Source organism: Lissotriton vulgaris, chromosome 9 (assembly GCF_964263255.1).
Source record: "Lissotriton vulgaris chromosome 9, aLisVul1.2, whole genome shotgun sequence".
Classification (NCBI taxonomy): domain Eukaryota; kingdom Metazoa; phylum Chordata; class Amphibia; order Caudata; family Salamandridae; genus Lissotriton; species Lissotriton vulgaris.
Genome location: NC_141697.1, coordinates 1,105,625,311 through 1,105,649,110, shown reverse-complemented (window position 1 = coordinate 1,105,649,110; position 23,800 = coordinate 1,105,625,311). Strand labels below are relative to the sequence as shown.

General features: G+C 43.3%; 1 protein-coding gene and 1 pseudogene across 1 annotated transcript in view; one reads left to right on the top strand and one right to left on the bottom strand.

Annotated features, from left to right (window-relative positions):
• The window catches only part of ADAMTS9 (ADAM metallopeptidase with thrombospondin type 1 motif 9), a 914,249-nt gene that overhangs the window by 803,566 nt on the left and 86,883 nt on the right, over window positions 1–23,800 (top strand). The window contains exon 32 of the mRNA XM_086939088.1: window positions 21,308–21,478. Within this exon, the coding sequence (XP_086795214.1) occupies window positions 21,308–21,478 (171 nt within the window). The remainder of the gene's footprint in view (window positions 1–21,307; window positions 21,479–23,800) is intronic.
• Window positions 694–10,921, bottom strand: LOC147692870 (small ribosomal subunit protein mS40-like; annotated as a pseudogene).

Sequence of the window (23,800 nt, the reverse complement as noted above, 5' to 3'; positions counted from 1 at the left end):
GGCCCTCACCCTGTTGGTATCCATCAATGACGCTTATATTCTCATTGTATGTTTTTGTATCTGGAAAAAATCAATAAAAAGTTTTGACCAAAAAAAAAGTTGCTAAGCTAATTAGCCTCGCCCTGATGGAATGATTTTTATTGATCATAAGTAGCTCGTATTACAGAAAAGGTTGTGGAGACACCTGCGTGTAGTTGCTTTGGCTACTGCTTTTACTGATATTATTTCCTACCCACTTTCTCTTCCATATCCTGATCTGTGTTTGTGTGATTGAATTGTGTTTCATTGGTGAAGTCAGAAATGACTTGCTTTATTGTTTTAACTAGCAGCCCGTCCCGCCCTTGTCCGGGTGCTTTCAGGCTTCCCCCTACATTGCCCAGTGGCTCCGCCAGCCCCGTCCCCCTCCTGCCCCGACCCTCGCCTGGTGTTGTTAGTCCCCGTCCCCCGCCTGCTCCGACCCCCGCCTATCCTCCTCCCTCCAGACTGACTTCGTTTTTTTTCTTCTTTTGGTCAAGAAGTAAACTTTATTACATAAGTGTTGATTCACACACAGTCCTTTCATCCTGCTCAGCAGGAATAATGAGCAGGTCCAGAAAGAGTTCCCCGCTCTTGCTGCCCCCACCCCAAGTGCCACTCGGACGTCGATCTTGCATGTCGCCCCAGTGCTGTTCCTCCTGGAAACCTCCAATCGCGTCACTCATCCCACAGCGCCCGTGCTTCTCCCCTAGCCTCACTGTAGCTCTCAATAGATTGTCCACTCGGGCCCTCTGTGGTCTGGGTAGCAGGTACCTCCTCCTTCTTGAGGTAGCGCCAGTAGATATTCCGGTTGAGGGCCACTTCTTGCTCCGGTGGCTGTTGCCATTCGTACCAGGGGTACCATGCTGCCCCTGTCTGCAGGGCTGGTGCGGGGGGGAGTCTTTGTCACGGCACTATGTGAGCTAGTGTAGTCCTCCTCCTGAAAGTCAGCCAAGGGTACACGAGAGCCCAACAACCCAAAATCTCGAGCCTTGCCGATGACATCCGTCAGCTTCTTCTGCTGCTTCATACACACACCGGTGCGCATGGGGTTGAGGATCTCGCCAGTGTAAGGAGAGATGAACTGCTCCAGGAGCTTCACGTTCTGATGGTGTAGGCCCAGTTTCTGCTCTCTGCCGATGGTGCAGGGATTTCCACAGATCTTTTCTCCTCTAATGCAGGTTTTCCTCGTCTTCTGGGGCGGGATCCCTCCCTTGTGGTTCCTGCGGTAGTCGGCATATGTCCTCAGACCCCTGCTCCTGTTCCTGTCGTTCCAGCCTGCTGCCCCACGTAACTTAACGTTTGCTTTTGTAATTTTTCAATTGTAATTGTTTCCTCTTGTGTCATTACTGGTCCTATTGTGAAGCGCACTGACACCTTCGGGTAAAGTCTGCGCTATATAAAAACGCATAAATAAATAAACCCTGGACCTACCTCCTCTTTACACCCCTGGACTCACCTTCCCTGCCCCCTCCTTGGACTCACCTCTCCTCCACTGCTCCCCTCTGTACACTGCTCCCCTCTGTACACTGCTCCCCTCGGTACACTGCTCCCCTTTGTACACTGCTGCCCTCTAACTCACGAACAGATCCACTTCCGGGTGACTGGAGGCAGCGGCCGCACTGAGCGGAGTTTTTTTTTTAATTAAAGCATGCTTGTTTTCGAAGAGTGACGTTACCCTGTCAAATGTCTGCTTACAGGTCAATCGTGGCAGAGTCAGCACAACAGCGAGGACCGGAGGGAGCATCCCCCCGTCTGCCGACGCTACTTTGGGGGGACTACTTTTTTAATTTAATTAATTTTTTAAATAAGGTTCTTTTTTTAAGTTTACATAGCCTATAACCATCTACACACCCTGACGATTTGTACGGTGTATCGGGTGTGTAGATTGGCGCAGTGGTTCCCGCGTTTACCCGCCTCAAAGCCTGCAAGTTTCTCCTTTATTATAGTAGTATAGATTGTGGTGAAATAATCAACATTTGGTACTACTTAACCTCCTTTAAGTGTAAAGCTTCCAGAGTCTAGAGCGCTCTTCCTGCGCACTGCAAACTTGCTCCTTCCCTACAAAGCTCTGAAACAAACAAACCTGAAACATATCTTCTACACCCTAACTGCCCCCTTAGTTGAGTCAAAACAAGGTGAGCTTGCCCAGTAACCTCCGAGTCAATGTCTCAAATTGAATTCATGTTTAGATGCTGTGGTTTGTTTGATTTTTAAAATAAAATCAATTGAAAGCAAGTCAGTGGATCCTCTGTTTGATCCATTGCCAATATTTGTTTCGCTCGGGATTACAACATTCCATTAAGCTTTTTCAAGGCAATAAGATATAACAATGTAGGTAATGCAAATTACAGCAAGCCAGCGGTACTGATATGTATTGGAATCTGTCTGTGGCTAACAATATCACGTAAGTTAGGCCCCTTAGATCCCAGAGACAATTTTTCCTGGACATCTCTACAGGGAACCAATGTAGTTATATATTACAGTACAATGAACTTGAAATAAATTACAATACTATATGTACTTGCTATGAAAAAGGTCCAAGGCATATTGCACGCCTGAGTGAACCATTTGTCTGCTATGTTTCAAGTAGTGAATACAATAAAAAAAAGAACCACGGATTCACTCTTACTGCTTCCTCTTCTATGTGTTGTTCTTTCGTGGACTCCCAGAGGATTTGCTTATCTTCACCTTTGGGAAATTGTTGGCATAAGTTCTGTGCAATTTGACTGATTGGCACTTCATACAGGCACATTACTTCTCATCTCAAATCCCATTCTGTGCACTTGTCTGACTCATGGCATGTACTGTGACTGTTTCTTTGACATTTGTCTTTATATGTGTCTATTGTAATCCCTATGTAATCTACTAGAACCTGCTGTTCCTTTAAACGGCATTCTTTTGTGGAACTGCATTTCCATGTGAAGTGCTCTAACACCCTGTTTATAGCTTACCACTGTTACAAAGACTAACTAAACAAATCTATCTTGTTTATCACCATCAAAGTTACCATTAATGTGGCTGGGTGGTGAGCAAAGTACAGTTGTTGTAGTTATCAATGGGTACTATTCTTCCACACTCTATGATAATATTATCTGAGCGTTTGGTTGCTCTTTCTTGGAGCTCTTTAGGACATCTCCTGCTTTCACAGATTGAGTGGACTGAACATACATAGTGTTATCGCCAAACCTCCAGCCTGTCATGTGCTTTAGCACACTCAAGCAAGACCAGTGCTGTACATTTTGCTTTGGGGCTATAATGAACATTTGGTTGGTTGGCTGTGAGCCTGTTGCAACATAGTGTCTGACAAAGTCCTGGTACCATTAATGTGTATTGTAGTAGTCTTTGACGGACTGGTGATGTGCAGGTACCTAATATGTTGATCATACCACAGAAACTTTTAATGGTTCCGCACATTTCCAGTATTCTCAGCACAAGCATTTGCAGGTGTGATCACTCTAAGACTACAAGTTCAGGGATACATTCTGATTCTGCATGTTATGCCTATTTTGAACGTTGAAAACTCAGAATAGCATCTATTTACCACACACTAAAAATACCGAACCTCAAGGTGATGGTGTTTACTACACGTGGTAATACCTTACTGTATTCTGGCTAACTTGTTATGATGCCCTCAATGATACACCCATTGCCTGGTTTTTGCTGCTGCTGGAAGGCTTAGTGGATTCAGATATAATGTTGTGTAGGTGACAGTCTCTGGAGTTCTGAGGATATGTGTTTCTTCAAGCTCAAGCGTGGACAATTCAGCTGACAAATGTCTTTTATCTTTTTCTTAAGATAGTTTAGCCACCCTCTACGAAAGTATGTCTTCGTATAGAACCCTAACTTTCCTTACTGCCAATGTTTTTATCAGTTGGTCTCTCACACACATTCGCAGAGGCAGATCTCTCTCTTTCTCACATCCTTGCAGGTTTGCAAACCGTTGGGCAAGCCTAGCCTGTGCTGTTGGCAAAAGCTCACTCTTGTTCATTTCTTCCCCTTTATTCTTTCTCATCACCCCATCTCTCTACCTCTCTTACTTTCGCTCTCTCTCACTCACTCTTCTTTTCACTCCTTCTCTATTTTGTATTCTGTCACACCATCGCTACCTGGTTTTCTGAAAAATATATTCTCTTTTTGACATATTACATTTATTTTCCAAATCTCTCTGTTTTCCCCTCATATAACTTTTTTCTGACTTTATGGAAAATGTCTAATTTCTTTTTGTGTATTATTGCTCTAGTTGTGCGCTTCTACGGGCCGCTATGTTCTCTCATACTGGTAAATGACTTTTTTAAAATAAAACAAAACTGGGGTTGACTTGGGATGGGGTTGGAATGTTGTTGTGGGTTGGTGGAATGCAGGGTGGAATGGTTCTGGTACAGGGTTCGAGAACTGGCGGTTGTTGGGGCTGTGCAGGTGTTGGTTTTCTGAACCTGTGACTAAACATACTCACAGAACATCGAAAGAGTCTTCTTCATTGCAGTGAGGACGAGCGGGAACTTTTCTCCTCACTAGCTTTCCACATCCTCAGTGTCATCGAAGTGCGCATCATTTCTTGACGGAGAATTACATGGTCCGCTCCCTGAAACGGCGGCATTGAACCGCCATCTGAGTGCTTTTAAATGCATCCACAGGCAAATGAGTCCCATCAGACCTGTAAGCAACCACATTTCTTCGGGGACTTGTGCGCTCCAGCAGCGCAGCCTCTGAAACTGTGAGTGCACAAGATTGTGTGGCCCTATGAGCGTGTTCAGTGTGCTTTGCCTTTCAATGTCCCAGTGACACCAGCGTGGCCACCATCAGCTGATTTGCAGTTTTTCCTGATCTGTGGGGCGGCCATCTTAAGGTCAGGCCTAGCAATGAGCTAGTGGCACACAGTCTAGTGGAAATGTGTACATAGTGGCCATATTTGAACGTTTTTCAATACTTTTCATGGTTGCTCTGTGATTATTTCTTTAGCCCTACGTGGTTACTGTGAACTGTTTTAAAAAATGGAAAATATTTGTGCACCTCCACCGTTTTTGTCAACGCCTGGCACTCCTTCTTTGTGTTGGACACAGTGGAAGGTAGCTTTTGAGGCATATCTAGATTCTATCGATGGTGACACTTTTACCAACAAAAAAAAAAGCTTTTTGATACATAATTTAGGTCCGGAATGCAGGTCTATCTTAAAGACACTACTGCTTCTTGAAGTTAAAGTACAAAAAAGAGAAACAGCCTCGGAGAGCTTGCCGCTGTTGATGTGGTGGATGATTATGCCTCAGTTATAAAAACTCTGGACAAAAGAATTTCCCCATCTAGGAATGTGATGTTAGAACGACATACATTTTTACAAAGAGTACAACGCCAAGGGGAGTCGATTGATAGCTTGGTGTCAGCTTTGCGTCAGCTGGCCATTTACCTGCAATTACAGAGATTTCAAGGATGAGCTACTTTGTGATCATTTGATTGAGAAAACTCATAACAAAAGGATCCAAGAAAGATTGTTGTCCCCAGATGACCCATATTTAGATACTGCTATCACCAACGCCAGGGCTGTAGAAAATTCAGATGCGTACTTCAAACAATTAGCCGATCAAGAGGATTCTGGTTTGGCGAAAGGAGTTAATGCAGTGTCAAGAAAAGAACTAAAGGATGTGAAAAAGAACAGTCATGGAGAGAGAGAAGAAAAGAAGATGGAAGACGAGAAGTATCGGAGCGACTCTATTGTTTGTTTCAGGTGTGGGAGCCACAATCATGTGGCTTCTGCCAAAAATTGTCCAGGTTTATCTGTAATGTGTTTCAAATACAATTGTAAAGGGCATTTCGCAAGAATGTGTAGAAACACTTGCAAAACAGTGGTAGCTCAGATTGATGAATCAGCTGTCAAAAGCGATTATGATGAGATTATAACTATAGTGTCTGATGACAGCGCATGTTTTTCGGGTAAGGGATTGGGGGGTGAGGATGATTTGATGGTTGGTGAGTTAAATCTTTTTCCAGGAAACCCCCATTTTGTAATGTATGGATAGATGGAGTTAATGTGTGTCTTATGGCTGATTTGGGGTCACCTTTCACATTAATCTGACCTTAAGTTTTTGCGATGTTCAAACCTCAAGAGCTTCTACCATCCAAAGTGAAAATGTGTGCCTGTGGTGGTAAGAAGATTGAGGTGGAAGGCCAATTTGATGGTCTTCTTGAAATTGAGGGTAAGACTGCACAAGGGATAGTTTTTGTGGCCAAGGAGGGTTCAAGTTTAATGGGAGGGCATGACCAAGGTGAATTAGATATAATTCTGGATCCTAATCACCCTACTTGTGTGAGGTCTAGTTCGGATTTGATTCTGACGTGTTTGAATGTGTCTGTTTCTTGTGAGTGGACTGCTACATTTACCAAAGTGTTCACCAAGGAGCTTGGGAAATTGTCAGGGTTCAAGCATAAAATAATGTAAAATCGGGATCAATTCCTCTCAAACACAAAGTACGCAAGGTGCCTTTATCGTTAAAAGATTACCTGCATGAAGAACTTGATGAATTGTGTCGTCTCGACGTAATTGAGTCTATTGAAAGCTCTGAATGGCTTGCTCCCATCGTTTTAGCACATAAAGGGGACAAATCTTTGTGTTTTTTGTGTTGACCTTAATCGCAGCATTGGGAGGATAGGGAGCTCTGCCTAACATTGGTGAGATGCTAAGTACCTTGGAGGGGGCATCTGTGTTCACCACGTTGGACATGTCTGCTGCGTATCATCAGATTGTTTTTTGTGAGGAATCGGGCATTTAACTTCTTTTGTTACTCCTGAAGGTGCTTTTAGGTTCAAGCGCATGCCATTTGGTTGGCCTCTGCTGCCTTTGTTTTTTCAAAGGCTCATGGAGCAGATTTTCAAAGGTTGTGAGGGCGTCCTTTATTTTCAGGACGACAGTTTAATTTTGGTCACAATTTCCAACTACATGATGAGCGTTTGAATAAAGTTCTAGGTATATATTGCAAGATAAGGGTGTAACTTTGCATGGATACAAGCGCAAGTTCGAACAACCAGGTGATGACTATTTAGGCCACTATATATCTAAGGATAGCATTAGTGCCAAGATGAAGCTGATAAAAGCTGTGTAAAAATCACCCATTCCTAGTAACAAAGATCAGCTAAGATCTTTTTAGGCTTAGTTGAATATTATTCTAAGTGTGTACCCCATTTTGCTGAGTAAACTAATCCAATGAGGAATTTGTTGGAAAAAGGGGTGATTTATGTGTGGGACGATGGGTGTCAAAGAGCTTTTGACAAGGTATGATCAGACATCGTGTCAGCACGTCCTTTGAAATTGTTTGCCACCAGGGTCAGGAGCATCATAGTTACTGATGCAAGCAATATCTGGCTTGGTGCTGTACTCATGCAAAGGAGGGGTGATGGCAAGGAAGAAGTAGTTGCTTTGCCTCCCAGGCTCTCAGAGGAGCATGCGTATTCCACCACTGAGAAGGAAGCCTTAGCTTTGTGGTGGAGGAACTCCGCATTTCCACATGTGTGTATGCGGTGTTCCTTTTCTATTAAGAACTGACAACAAACCATTGGTTGAATTTTTCAACACAAAAAGGGGTGACAAAGCCACTCCTAGGAGCGCTAAGTGGTAATATTGGCTGCATGAATTCAAGTATGATATTAAGGGGAACATCACTTACAACGCATTTTTTACAACGCACTACCATTACATCGCAACCATTACAACGCAAACCATTACAACGCATTGCGCTGGGGGGCGCTCTAGGATAGGGAATATATTTAATTTACTATCCAACACCTTCCCTGCTATCCACGGGGACTGGAGTTGGAATAGTAAATTAAATAATTCACTATCCAGCGCCTAAAAGCATTATGCGTTGTAATGGACTGCGTGGTAAAAACCGCGTTGTAAAGGCATGCGATGTAAAAGCATGCGTTGTAGTGACACCAATCCGATATTAAGTATGTTCTGGGCAAAATAAATATCATAGCGAATTTTCTATCCCGTATGCCATTGTATGATTTGGATGAGTGTGTGTGAGGGACCATGGATGGTGACGATGATGTGGTGTGTTTAGACAATCCCGTCAGTAATGTACTGCAAGGTATGTTGGATGAGAGTGAGTGGAGGACAGGCGGGTTAGGATCCCGTGTTGTGCAGGGTCATGAGTTGGGCTGTGCAAGGATGGCCCAATTTGAATTCTTTGGATGAGTCTGTCAAGCCTTATGGGCAAGTTGCATTTGAGTTGACGTGTGAAGATGGACTTTTGAGGAGACTCGGATTGTTAGATGTTCCGATGAGTTTGAGGAGAAAGATTTTGGAATCGGCCCCTGAGAGTCACTCTGGCATAAGGGCAATAAAACGTGAAGTACTTGAAGACTTCTGGTGGCCTAGCGTGGACAAAGCAGTGGAGGGCCTTGTGCACGATTGTGGGCTCGGTGTGGTGAGTGATAAATCGCAAGTGACTCATCCTTCCCCTATTAACCAGATACATTCTCCTCTTCCTCCATAATCTAGGGTGGCTTTGGATATCATGTGTCCCATTAATGTTTTAGGTGACCGGTCCAAATTTGCAATCGTTCTCATCGACTACGTGTCTGAATGGCCTGAAGTGGGTTTTGTAAACAGCAATACTTCTGATGCCATTATACAATTTGGACTCAAGGTTTTCATGCAGGCTTTCGAGCAGAAATTGTGACAGACAATGGTACACAATTGGTGTCCAGCAAAATGGAAGCATTTCTAGCATTGCAGGGGATCAAGCACACAAAGCGTCCTTGTATCATCCTAGGAGCAACGGTTTGGTTGAACGCTTTAATCATACGTTGAAGGATCATTTGCAATTAGCCTGTGTCAACAACTTAGATTAGCAATCTGATGGGGATGATATGCTGTGGGTATATAGAACTACACCTAATTGTTCTACTGGTGTTTCCCCTTTTGTTCTTCGTAGAGGTAGAGTTCCGGGTTCTAAATTGAAGCGTAAATGGATGAACCTCAATGTTGCTGATGATGCTAGGTTGAGGGGTGTGGTGGACATTATAAAGAAGGTACAGAGCAAGTATGTGGGGTGAATTCTGAGTGTGCTCCCAGTAATTTATGTGCTGGAACGTGGGTCAGAATCAAGAAACTGGGCCATGTTCCAAAGGATGTTTCAAAATTCTCCGCTCCTAAATTGGTGGTTAAGGTTTCTCAGAGTTCTGTTTACACCAATGATGGCAAGGTGTGGAATAGAGATAGGATTTCGATTATTCCCGTGACTAAAGTTGATCTAGTGTGATCCCATTTCAAGAAAACTTTGGGGGGCATCGGATCAAGTGATCCGCCTGTGATCGGAGCCAGTTGTGTGGGGGCCAAGCCTGTGTGGCACTATGATTATATGGTTGGCTGATATTCATTCCAAGTGTGATCGTCTTTATGTTGTTCCTAATTGTTTTCTTTATGGTCTTTGTTTACTTCTTTCTTTCATTAGTTACAGGGGAGGATGTGTTGGGATGGGGTTAGAATGTTGTGTGTTGGTGGAATGTAGGGTGGAATGGTTCAGGTGCGGGGTTCGAGGACTGGCGGTTGCTGGGGCTGGAGGCTACTGCGGGTGCGGTGTTGGTATCCTGAACCAGTGACTAAATAAACGTACTCAGAACATCGGAAGAGGCTTATTCATTTCAGGCTGCAAGTTTCGCTCAAAGGTTACCTGTTATAGTTCTCTCCTGCCTCGAGGTAAATTGCTCTGCATATAAAATGTACTAATTATTCCTATATCGGTACTGTTGGTTACATAAATTCACTGTAGTCTTTCAGTAAGCGATGGCGCCTGTGCCAACCACCCCTACGATATTCGTTTTTTAATTAGATTGTTTGTGTAACTATTTAAGAGCGCCATAACGTGAGAGAATGGCCTCCTTCTGAGCACCCAGAATATCCCCCCAAAATTCTAGTAAGGGTAGAGTTTACAAATCGTTCACCCATGGCTAGCAGGCACAATGCTTGTGATTCTAATACTGATGGATGACAAATTATTTTAGTTTGGAAGTCAGCATAATTTATGGTTCGGCAGCTTAATGCTTGACCTGTGACTCCGAAATGCACCTTTTTAATATATGGGAAATAATGTATCCTTAGGAGGATCTGTGCAGAGCAAATGGCTATACTACCAGGCTCTGACACCTCTCTGGTAAGTATAACAGCCGAAATACGATGTAAAGCCATAACTGAAGAAATGTAAACACCCCCGAGTGCATGTCAGCCAGAGGAGTCCTCTGAAAGAAATACAGAAAACATGGTGGTTGGTAGCTGATGTGCGCCCAAGAGCACGGTCAGAGCATGGAGAGATAAAACAAACATTATGTTATCCACCATCGATGATTAATTTTGGGTTGGCAGGCAAGGTAAGTTAATCATTTGAAACCTAGCTGTGTTTTAACACGGAGGCATCTATTATTGATTTGACTGGCGCACGAGTTCGTGGAAGCTGGCTTTCCTCTCCTGTATTTCGTCAATTTGACTTATGGCTTACTTTGTGTTTGTCCTTAAATCAACACTGCCATCGTGTGGACAAACATTAACATGTCCCTCCTGAAAATGCTTTGCCATGGATGTATTGTATTGTACCTGTATCACGGATGCTAAAATCATAGCTGCCAAGGTTTCAGAATGCTTATGTGTGACATTGTCATAATTTCGGTGTAAATATGAGTGACATTCAACGACAATGAGTGACACTTTCTTGCGAGCAAAATCAAGCAATGAAGACGAGGGAAACATATTAATGTCAGAAATCACACATAATTGAGCAACAAAAATCTGTAAGATCATCTTAATACTGCTGTAAAGCACCAGAAATGGAAGGGCACTGTGAGACCAGACTGTACCAGAGCGGATGGGAGAGGTCCCAGCGCAGATGATCTCAGTTGCCAGCTGATAAATTATCATAGTTACTCAGAGTCACTAGCGCGAGTTTCAGAGATGGAGGCACTTGAATCCACAAGGAACCCTGGAGCAGCTAAAAATGCGATTTTCTGCTGGGCCTGCCCAATGAGTTTAAAGCTGCTGGTAACGTGGTAAATATCAGAACCAAGCCATCCCTGTGCGGGGGCAGTAGACACAGTTAGCACAAATTTTACGTGCACAAGGACACTACATACAACGTGCCACTGCCAATAACAGACAGGCCGGAACCCCCAAACATCCGGTACAACAGAAAGAAAAAGAAGATTATCTCATGGGCCAAGTTGGAACTTGGGGTGAAGGGTTGCAGGAGAAGAGCGTTCACACATGACCCAGCCAGCAAGAGCTTAAAAGTGCGTATAAAAGTTCTTAAACATCACAAACGCCAGAAGCGGGCAAATTGGACATGTACAGGCAGAACCAGGGCCGAGCATAGACGAGTTAAGGGTTCAGTCCCGGAACAGTAACAAAGGTTTAATTGATATTTTTCATTCATGGGGAGGGGAGTGGGGCTCCCTTACAGTTTATTGACACGTTCTAAGTTGATAAAGAAACTTTAATAACAATGATTCGACTGGGAAGGGGGGCGATGGGGTGCAGTTGCTGGGAAGACGTGGCTTGGCAGTTCGGGCTGGACTGTTTCCATGAGGCACAGGGTCAAGACTGATTTGCATATGGCCGTGTCTGAACTGGGGTGGCTTGGCGAGCAAAATAACGATGGATTAAACCCAGATCTGTGACTAGGGGTGAATGTTTTGCCATTGTGCAACATTCCGTCCATTATTATTATTATTATTATTATTATTTATTAATCTTATAGAGCGCGACAGCTACCCGTAAGGGTTTCCCGGCGCTAATTGACAACAAACAGCATAATTGGTCCTGAAGAAAAAGATTATTGGGCAAAAAGCCAGGTCTTTAAGGCTTTTCGGAAACGGAGATGGCACTGCTCCATTCGTAGGTCCAGGGGAAGAGAGTTCCATAGTTTGGGTCCCAGTACAGCAAAGGAACGGCCGCCCACTCTAGAAAGCCTGAACCTAGGTACGCAGAACAGATGTTGGGAAGAAGAGCGAAGTGAGCGTACGGGTAAATAAGGCTTGACGAGTGCTTGAAGATAATTGGGAGCGGCTTCAATTTTAATCTTATGCATGAAGCATAGTGCCTTAAATTTTACCCGGTTGTCAATATTAAGCCAATGAAGTTGCTTAATGCGTTCCGTAATTGGATCATATTTCCGGCATCCACACAGGAGCCGAGCAGCAGCATTCTGAACCAATTGGAGACGACGCAGGATCGCTCTGGTAACCCCCAGATAGAGCACATTACTGTAGTCCAATCTGGAGGTCACCAGGGCCGTCACAACAGATCTTTGGGTGTCGAATGGCAGAATCCAAAAGATTTTTCTCAGCCATCTTAGGATAGTAAAGCAGGTGGCTGAAACTTTATTGACCTGGTCTTTCATCGACAGATCCCTATCGATGAGAACCCCTAGATTTCTAGCTCGTTCCGATGGAGTGGGTAAATCGCCCATGGTTGACGGCCAGTGTCTCGGACTCCAAAGGTCAGGCTTGTTACCAAAGACGAGCACCTCCGTCTTGTCGCTGTTAAGCTTAAGAAAATTACGGCTCATCCAGCGAGAAATGTCACTGAGACCAGATTGCAGAGAGGAAGGTGAAGAAGGATCGGCTTGAGATAAAGAAAACACAATCTGAGAATCATCAGCATAAGTAAAAAGATTGAGACCAGAGTGATGTGCGACATGAGCTAACGGAACAACATAAAGATTGAAGAGGAGAGGGCTAAGGATGGAACCCTGGGGAACACCATGAGGGGAATGATATGTGTTAGAAGTGGAAGTATTAGAAAAGATTTGAAAGGTCCTATCAGAGAGAAAGGACGAGAACCAGAGCAAGGCTTTGTCACAAATGCCAAAGGAGGCAAGGCTACTGAGAAGGATACTGTGAGAAACAGTATCGAAGGCTGCACTGAGATCAAGCAATATCAGTGCAGCCGTTTCACCTTGATCTAGTAATTGGCGAATGTTCTCAGTTACTCCTAATAGGGTGGTTTCGGTGGAGAAGCCTTGACGAAAGCCAGATTGGGAGGAATGAAGGAGATTATTAGAAGTGACAAAGCGTGAGAGATGTAAATGAATGTGTCTTTCTAAAATTTTTGAGAAGGCCGGCAACAATGAGATGGGCCGGAAATTGGCGGCAACATTAGGATCTGCAGTGGGTTTCTTAAGGAGCGGGGTAACCATTGCATGCTTCCAGCTGTGGGGGACCGTGGCTGAAGCAAGAGAAGCATTAAGTAAGGAACAGATCACATCAAGTTGGGAAGATTCAAGCTGACGTAGAACCGAAATAGGTAAGGGATCCATGGGTGAGCCAGATTTAATATTGTTTAAAATTTCCAAAAGAGTGGCAGGTACAAGGTCAGGGCAAGTCTTCAAAGAAACCAAGGGGGGACAAGAGGTGATAGGGGATAAACAAGAGCAGGCATTTGATTCCTCATGAGTTTTTATATCTTTGTAGATTATGTCGATTTTGGATGTGAAATACTGGGCAAGTTCGTCACATTTCTTGCTCGAAAGAGGAGGGGGTATAGCAACTGTCTGTGAGCCAGCAAGGTCTTTTACTACTTTAAATAGAACATTTGATTTATTCATGGCTTCTGTAATCAAGTTAGTAACATAGGTGGCTCTGGTGTGAGCACAGGCCTTGTGGTATAGTTTCAATTCAGCTTTATACGTAAGCCCAGCAGCAGTTGAGTAATCCTTCCTCCAGGTACGTTCTAGTCTCTTACATTGGGCTTTATGTAGACGGAGGGTTTCATTGTACCATGTGGCGGGAGAATTATGGACAACATTTTTTTTATTTGTAAGAGGAAGACAGGTATTTATAGCATCGGAGAGCCAGTAGTTCACCGAGTTAGCAGCTGAATTCATGTTGTCTAAATTAGGTAGGTATTTAGGCAAAAGATCAAGCAGTTTTATGTTGAGAGCTGCAATGTCCAAATTCTTCCAGACTCTCTTTTTAAAATTGAGAGAGGAATTAGGTGTGGTCTGTGTTTTGTTTGTAGCTACAGTAAATTTAACTGGATAATGATCTGACCAAGAAACAGGTAAAACAGGAGAGCATGTTATTAGCGAAGAGTTTGAAAAAATAGGATCTAAAAGATGCCCACCCCTGTGGGTGGGGCCCTTGTTATGTAAGATTATATTCATAGCGGCAAGATCGGTGATACAGTTACCAGCAGCCTTATCATTGGGGTTATCCAAGTGTAAATTTAAATCACCAATGACGAAAAAGTTACTGGAAGAAACGAGCACTGAAGCAAGGTAATCCAAAAATTGGGTATACCAAGAATTTATAGTGCTAGGGGGACAATACATTAGGAGCCCAGTAAGAGTATTATTGGGGTTTAGAGTGAGCTTGAAGTGAAGAGCATCACATCCGCTCAAAGTAATAGGATCTGAATGGCATTGATATTTTTTATTAAAAATGATCGCCACACCGCCTCCAGTCCTTATAGGACGGTCATTTCGGACAATGGCATAGTCAATAGGCAGCGCTTCGCGATGTCAGGGCCAGAGCTGTCGTGGAGCCAAGATTCAGTGATAAATAGCGCATCAGGCGCCTCATCAGTAAGCAAGTCAAAAATATTGCGTTTATGTTTGGGCAGTGAGCGACAATTGTGACTGATAAAAACAAATCCAGGAGGAGAAGGAGTAGTAGTAGTAGTTAATTGCTGTTGACTATTACATAGATAAGGAGTATTTAACAGAAAAGGGCAATCAGGGCAGTGCAAAGGAAAACGTCCAAGCAGGTCAAAAGAATGCGTTATATGCGTATTGGGAGGTCTTAAATCAAGTAATTGTTTTCTGGACATCATCTTGTGTGTTTGGCTGATCAATGTGTGTCAGAGGAAACGGAGTTGCAGGCAGCCCTTCTCTCCTTGCATTAACGGGGCAAAAATAGCTATATTTCCCTCCACTTAGCAAAGTGAACTTTCTAAAAGTGAAGTCATTGGAAATGTAACTTGTGTAATTTTATGATACAGTCACACATTCGGGTGGTGGTGGCAAGTGGCTGGCAAACATTAACAACATACTACTTACTGTTCAGTTCTTGATCTTCAGCCAGGCAGTGTGACTGGAGCGTCGGTGACCGCTCAGCTGGCTGGCTCAGGTCGTGAGTTGAGAAAAGCTTTACCCCTGCGGCAATCCACCTTAGTCGCCGGTCCTGCTGCCCAGTGCACCGTGCCGCAGCCAGCTTTCCTTAGTAAGTTCTGGCAGCCGCAGCAACCGACAGTGACAGTCAGTGAGTCACTCATTGACTCCAAAATGCTCCATCCGTCCACTGCACTCTCCCTCGGCCAAACGGGCTTGGAAAATAATTTACAAAAGGCGCAGGCTCATAACGGCCTTTATTGTAAATAAAATACACAACCATTATTATTGGCCCACACAGCGCAGGCGACTCGCCCGGCCGGTGCAAAATGCGGACCGCGTCATGATTAAATTGCACCCTGAGCCACACGCAAACCACTGCCTCTCTCGTGCTCCCAGCTATACTGCAACAGGACGTGAGGTCCCACAGCGCCAATGCCACAAATTGTGTCGGACAATCTGACTGGGCCACGGCTCTGGCGGTAGTAGCTATTGAGCACTACTCTGCATTGGCGCCAAGCAGGCTGACAAACTGACTCAGAGCTGCGCGGTGCCGCAGGATCAATCAGAAGAAGGTACATTGTAGCACTGCCCTCCTTAGCTAACTTAGCTGGGAGCGCCCCAAGACTCCGGCAGTAGCGCGCACAGGCAATTCACAGGCAGCGCACTGCACTGACAGCTGACACACACAGATTGTAGGCAGCACTTAACAGGCAACTCAGCCACTATGCATTATGCGTGACAATGCATGTGGTGATGCGGAGCACCACACTGAAATGCGTTAGTGTCACGACTGATGCGTGATACTTGGCAGAACTGCTAAATACACATTAAAATGTGCACATATTCAAATGCATACACGCCAAAGTGATCTTTAAACCAGCCTTTCACGCCACATTTGCTGTGGTCGCCAAAACTATTATGCTCCAGAAAATAATTTAATTCTGGACAGGGGCGTTGCTACGGTGGGGTGTTTGGGGTGTTAAACCCCTCTAAAAATGTATTCTTTAGTAAATAGTTGGGTGCAAGCGCTTTCAGTCGTATAATGTGAATTGTCTGTCGGATTACAACTGGAATTTTGGCATGCCCAGACTGACAAAAATACACATGCTCTCTCCTATGTTTTGAAGACCTTTCAAAATGTTGAATATTTCACATATAATGTGCTACAACACAATGTCCCAGTGTGATTGTTGGGAAATCTGAAGCTCACAGCCCCCCCAATCATGCTGACCAAGCTACGCTCCTGAACCAGGACAATCAATACTAGACACACGAACACATCTGTCATCAGTCAGTCAGAGACCTGAATTCATGGTTGAAGGGGGGGAAATTAAATTGTGGAATAATGGGCATAGAATCAGAGGAGGGGAATAACCTGAGGTTTGGGTCAGTGGGCGGAGTCAGAGGTGTGGCCAGAAAGAGTAAAACATCTCAAATTTTTGTATTTGTTTGACATTTCACTGACCAGTTACAGCTTAATACATTAATTAATTCAACCAATGGATACGCATGTTTATTTAAGGTTTAATATTAGTTATTGACATTAAAATACATTCACAAAGTGGGATATGTTTCCAATCACAGAATGTCACAAATAGGCTTAAAAGTGGAATCACATGCCATTTGTCTCAGAGCTAAGCAGTTTCTGTCAACACTTCTCCTCCCTTTTTCCATCAGAGCAGCTCAAACATGAATGGCAAAATATTCTAGCTTGCAAATATCTTCCACATAATTATGGCTTGGCCACATTTGCCATATAATAGATAATCTGCTGCATAATCTGATGATTTTACATAAAAAATTGTATCTCAAACTGACCAAAAGATATAAAAACATGTGACTTGTCTTCCTGCAAAGTGGAGGGCCCTCTGCAAAGGTTGACTGGTCACCTTTCTCACTGCTAAATTTGCTATTACACTGGTACTAATAAGACAGAATCTATGCAAAGAGTTTTAGTATGAGTAAAAATGTCAAAATAATAAAGTATCAGAAAATGTACAGCATTACACTGCAGCCTGTTTTTTTGCTCCATAATTTAGTCAACACTGCAACATAAGTTTGTCCTCCATTGCTGCATAATCCTAGTGCCCCCAAAGCAGACAGCACTTGTTAAAGGTGCTTGTGCATGAAGCAGACAGACTGTGAAGTTTGCAAATTTTGGTGTGTGTGCAAATCTTGCATTGCCGATCCCTGGTTCATTGCAGTACTACTGCTGAAACTAGGCCAATGGAGGTAGATCCCAATAGGTTTGGTGGACTGGCCTCAAGGGCCCTGTGATCTCAGTGACAAAGTCACTGTCGACCTAAGGTATTCTGCTTCGTAGGCCTGCCCGCTAGACTGGAGGCGAACTTCTGTATGGATTGTGGTGGACAGGCCTTTAGGGTTAATTAACACTTGCCACCACTAGAGTCCACCTGCTGGTGCTAGGACACAAAGGCTTCTAAGGTCTAACAGGGCCTTGTAAAGTCTAGCATAGGAATGTGCTCTCTCAGGAGAGTGGTCTGGTGGACTGCTCATGAAGGCTGAACCTGCTTCCCCAGTTCCATTTAGCAGCTCGGGCCATAGTGCCACAACTTCTCCTACACTGAACACCATGTTGCCCCACTGAGAGAAATGTGTACTGCCTTTAGCTACAACACAATTGTGCACTGCTATAAACACCTGGATGCAACTCAATTCAAATTATGTAGTAAGCAAGAGTAATATGCTGCCTGAAAAAAAAGGAATAACATTATGGAAAAAGCACACAATAATAGGGAATGCAAGATTAAGTAAAACATGTGCAATGTAAGCAGGAACAACATGCTTACCTTAACTCTTTTAAAGTCATTATTCAGAAATCAATGAGTGTTTTTTGCATGAAAAGGTATGGACATGACTACAGGGGCCCTGAAGGAGACCCGTCCATTACTTATATCCAATGCACCTGCCCTTGGAGTGTTGCCATAAATGTATACTGCCTATTAAGGCTGTCCAGGCAATGCACTAGGCCAACTTGTCCTGTCTCTTCCCAATTGCTCTCCATACCTGTGGTAAGGATACGTCATCCCCTCACCTGGCAAAATGCCTTTTGGTCATACATGCACTGCCCACAGCAACCAACTTACCTCCAAATCCTGGTCACCAAAGACTTGCCACAACTTCCCCTTTGCAAACTACCATCCACTTTCAGCAGTAACACTGATTGTTCCCACTACTCTATAGGGCAGGTGCATTGGTACTTGGCAGTCAAGGAAGGGGGCTTGTAGAGTAATGACTGTAATTCCGCAGGAGGCACAGTAAGGTGCTGCCCTTTTGGGAATTCTCTCAATAGTTTTCATATTGCTTATGCATGACTGGGCATGGACTGAAAAGTTAGGGACTATAAATAAATATGGGGTTGTGTTGCTGGGGATGGATGATTTGGTGAGTGGCATCTGCCAGGTGCTTAGAAGGCTAAGGAACATGATATTGATGGTTTTATTTGGGACATTTTGGTTATGTGCCAGACACATACACAGGATGTTGAAAGACTGTGACATATTCTATCACTTTTAGTTTCAGAGATTTTGGGACTCGCATCCGAAGTGGGTCAGATGGGGGTGTGGTGAATGGAGATGTTTTGGGAAGTGGCTAGATAAGGGACTTGCACCTGGACTATTGAGTGATATTTATTATCACACCTGGAAGGAATGGGTTTGGGGTGGTGCACTGAGAAAGAAGGAGTGATAGACAGGGAATGGCAGTTAGGTGAATAGATGTGGTGTGTTATGTAATATCATTGGTGAGAAGGTGGCTGTCACTGTTCACTAATTATGATCAGGTTGTGAGGATACTGTTCTATGGGTATTGCTTTTGCGGGTGCAAAAAGAAAGGGGAAGAATTTGGTTGCATATTCTGGGCTTTTAGGCTAGAAAGAAGAGTAGAGAAAGTGTTGGGAGGCATGCCTTAAAATCAGAGATGGTATAGTTGGGGCAGGCTACTTCTGCTGGTGCATCCAACTGAGAATGGCATAATTTCTGGCTATTTCTTCATTTGAATTGTCAGGTTAATTGTGAAATGGGGAAGGAGGGAGAGCTTAAATGACTATGAGTATGAATTTGAGAACTTTGCCAACGAGAACGGATGGTGATGGGACTTGCAGGGAGTATGAGCAAGGTGGTCCAGATGAGTGAGGGCACGAGGATGACTCTAGAGTTGTTGGACTGGGAAGAGTTTGAAGAGGACAAGGATGGAAAGTGCTAATGTTCTTGCTGAGGTTGGTGGATAATGTAGTAAAGGTGTGGTGAAAATGGTTCTGGTGCCATGTGGGTGTGGGTTAGTTGTTAGTTGTTTTGTTTTGGGTATTTGGGTAAAAATAGGCTTAGACAGACATGTTCATGATTCACCTGGTGGTGAAGGTCCTGGGAGGACTTACAAGGTTAGTAAGGGTGGTGGTAAAAGAGGTAGAAGTATATAGGGTGATGCAAAGCAGGATGGAACAAAAGTTCTTTGACCTTAGAAATCTGCCCATGTGGGTTTGGGGGGAAGGGGTGTGTGTGTGAGTGTGTACACGGGTTTGGTAATTGGAGGTGAGTGACATATGGCATGTTAGCATGTGCTATGAACACCAGGTGTTATTTCAGGAGCATACCATTGTGGAGCAAGGGCTTTCCCATGCATCCATCTAAGGATTTTGACCCAATTACACATTTACTATGGTGAGTATACCTGGGATTGCCCCAAAAAGCTATACATCCTTGAAGCAGGCATAACGAGGAGAAATATCTTTTTTTCCTTGTAGCTTCCTCATTCTATGTGTGCTGCATTGTGCATCACACATAGAAAGAGTACATTTCTTCTAAGGTTTTTCTTTTGTGGGAGAAGGTATGCATTCCTGCACAAAAACAATCCTACCTGTTACGCAGACACCCTTGCACCATGGTGCAAGGATACCTGCATTGGTACTAGGTAGCACACAGTGTGCCAGCGCCATGAGGAAGCAGAAATGCAGCATATCTTACAAGATATTTTGCATTTATGCGGTCTCCCTTTCATGCCACGCAGAACATAAACTTTGCTTGCTGCCCTGTGTGAAATGTTAGTATGTATAGATGCCCCCAAGAGCATAAGCTAGGGTAGATCTGGCAAGGTTAGACGAAGAGAAGTATAGGGAAAGATATGATCAAAAAGGAAATAGGAGCAGCCTGGACCTAGAGTGGGCCGAATGTAAGGGAAGTTGGTGTGGATTCAGGACTATGGAATATAATTAAAAAAGTTAACAGATAAACATGTTGAAAGTGTTGGGTAATTTAAGGGGTGTTAGAGATTTAAGACCTGGGTAATATTTAAAGGTGAGGAAGGGATTAAAATGAATTACTAAACGATTGTTTAGGGACAATTGGAGTGTGCAGATAAGCATTGTCAGTAATTGTGAGCTCTGCTTGTTGCCTAAAAACGAACTTTTCAACAAAAAGCAAAAGCATTGAGAGTGATCATTCTCTTAAAGTAAGCCCCATGTGGAAGGGAGGGTACTGTCCTCTCCAAATGGGGACATTGGGAGAGACAATGATGACATGTATGGCATTTGATGTCAAGGCCTTTCGGCCAGCGCGTCTTTGCTGTAACATGCATGATATAGAGGTAATTCTCAATACCTCCTCACAATGATGAACCCACATCTCATACTGTTAATAGATAGAAGGGTGTGTATGGAAGGAGAGTAAGTAAGCAAGGAAGGATAGGAGAAGAAAAGTACGAGGAAAGAACATACCAAGCAGGGTATAGGATGAAGTCTAGACCTAGAGGAGGCAGGCTAGAAAGGAATTTGATGGGGATTCAGGAGTAAGGAGTAGAAGATAAACATGTTGGAAGAGTTGGAGCACTATAGGGGGAGAGGGTGTTAGAGAATTAATGGGTGGGCAAAGCTTAGGGAGAATGGGTAAGAATTGACTGCTAGAACATTATTTAGGTACATTTAGTGCTTGTGGCTAAGCCAAAGGGCTGTCAGTAATTGTGAGCTCTGCTTTCTTCCAATAAAGAAGCCCTTTCCACAAAAAGCAAAAGTGCAGAGATGGGTCCTTCTTCTAAGTGTGTTTCTTGTGTTCAAATCAGAAGGGTAACAAAGAAGATGTAAGAAGTGGACAGTGGGTCATGGATAGGTAGAATGAGAAGCAAGCAACTGATCTAAAGGGCCTCACAGTTCCCATAAATCAATGTTTTGTTTATGTTTTTTGCAGTGCACTAAAACCTGCGGATTCGGCTCCCGGCATCGAAAAGTGCTTTGTTTGAATCAAGATGGAGGAGAAGAGGACAGCGTACGCTGTGATGCTGGCATGAAGCCACCTGACATGGAGAGCTGCAGTTTACAACCATGTGATTACGTCTGGATCACAGGGGAATGGTCTGAGGTAATACACATCTAGAAGGAGGCAGGAACATACTTATATTTCGCTGGTGTGTCTGGAAAAATTCCTGCATAGGCAGAATATTTTCTGTGATGATAACATTTAATGCACTTTATTCACTATGCGTTGTGGCAGGACAGGAGGCTTGTTCCTGGAAATCTACTAAAATCATTGATTTCCTCCTGTAAACCTACAAAAATCTGTGAATTTGCTAACATTTGTAAACCTTGTACGTCCATAAACTAAAGTATCATGGGTTTTCTTTATAATATTTTCTTTTTTTTTTAAATAAATATCATTGTTTACAACCATTATAGAAATTTCTATTTATAATTGTAAATTGCAAGGAAAGCATTGGAAATTGGTAACACACAATGTGAAGAGCCCATCTAGAAGATCTATATAAATATATATATATATATATATATATATATATACACACACACATTCACATATATAAAAGCTACCTCGATTCCCACCTACTTCGCGCACTCAAATAACGAGTGCTTTCGCGGGCGGTGTCCCCCGCAGTAAATTGAAGCTCTGACTTGCCTCGCATTTAGGAGAAAAGAGAAAGCACTCTCAGGAGTGGGTTCATAGTTTTATTTCAAGACCCACAGCGACCAGACGCGTTTCGGCGTTTTGCCTTCTTCGATGATAAAAGTGCGCGTCTGAGGCAGCCATATTTATTTACATCATCACATTGCAATGTACGACATAGAGAGAGGACTGGTCAACAAAAGCATGGGCGCCATCTTAACCTAGTCTATTTCAGTATGCATATGCAACTATCTCGACAGCTTACAATTGCAATAATTTTGCAAAAAACAAAACTTATCGGTTCAGTAACCGTCATATTTAAACATTATAATAATTTACAAATATAATGTCACATGCTTGTTAATAGAGCCCTGGATGGGCATTTACAGCCTCTTTACAATCTCCCCATATGACAGTCCTTCAATCTCGCCCCGAATTGGCAGTGTCAGTACATAATTCATTTTTTTTTACATCAAACTTATGCCCACATATAAATACAATCTTCACATTTAATTTTTATATATGTTTCAAAAAATTTTTGTATACTCTTTCATGTTTTAGCTATTCATTATTCATTCTTACATAGATCATACTACAATCATCATTCATCAGTTTACACATCATTTTTCCATGATATCCTTATTTTCCCAGATGTACTGCTAATTCTTCGTGTGTATTTAAACCTTCAGGGTTTCTAGTTTGTAAATCAATGATGTAGCGGGACTCTAGTCTTCGAAACATCATCAATCTATCACCACCCCTAGGGTGTACTGGGACATGGTCTAGTATGAAAAATCTGAGCAAGTCTCTGCCACTCTTGTGTTTCTGTTGGAAGTGCCGGGCTACCGGATATGTCATGTCACAATTTTTTATGGCCCTGGTGTGTTCAAGGACTCTCTTTTTTGTCTCATGAATAGTGCTCCCAATATATTGGAGTTCACAGGGGCAGATCAGACAGTACACCATGTAGGGTGTACTGCATGTTAGGAATTTTTTGATCTTCCTAGGTTTATCAACCCCTGGTACCTTATATGATGAGACTTGTCTACTTCCCGAGCACGCCTTGCATTTACCGCAGGGAAAGAATCCCTGCAAACTATTAGCTGAATGGACGACTTTCTACCCTGATAGCTGCTCGTGAGTGTATCTCTCAACGTTCTCGCTTTCCTAAAGGTGAGTAATAGTTGGGGTGGAATATCCATTCCTATTACTGGATCTAACTTTAGGAGATTCCAATTTTTCTTAAAGATCTGTTTATTTAAAGTCCCCTGCCTCTTCGGAAAAAGTTGTGATCATTCTAAATTTACCACCCTCAGTTCTCTTGTTTTTTTCTTTGAATAACTGCTCTCTGGGTGTGCTATTGACCCTTCTGAAGGCTTCTTGTAAAATGCGTTCTTCATAACCTCGTGCTCTGAATCTATCCATGCATTCTTTTGCGTGTATCAGGAAGTCCTTTTGTGCTGAATAATACAATTAGAGGATAGTGATCTATTCTTTTTAAAAAAGGAACTCTCCACACATATGTACGAAAATACTGTGTTCCCCACTAAACGGCCAAGGCTTCTTTTTTATACGGTAGATTAGTTATGCTCTGCATCCCAAAGTGCTCTGGAAGTGAAGGCAGCCACATCCTCCCTACCATTACTTCTCCTCTGCATGAGTGCAGCACCCAATTCACACTTGATGGCATTGGTAACTATGATGCCACTAACTCTTGGATTAAATAACTTCAAAGGGCCTGCCGATACAATGTCAGAATGTACTTTGTCAAAAGCAACTTGGTAC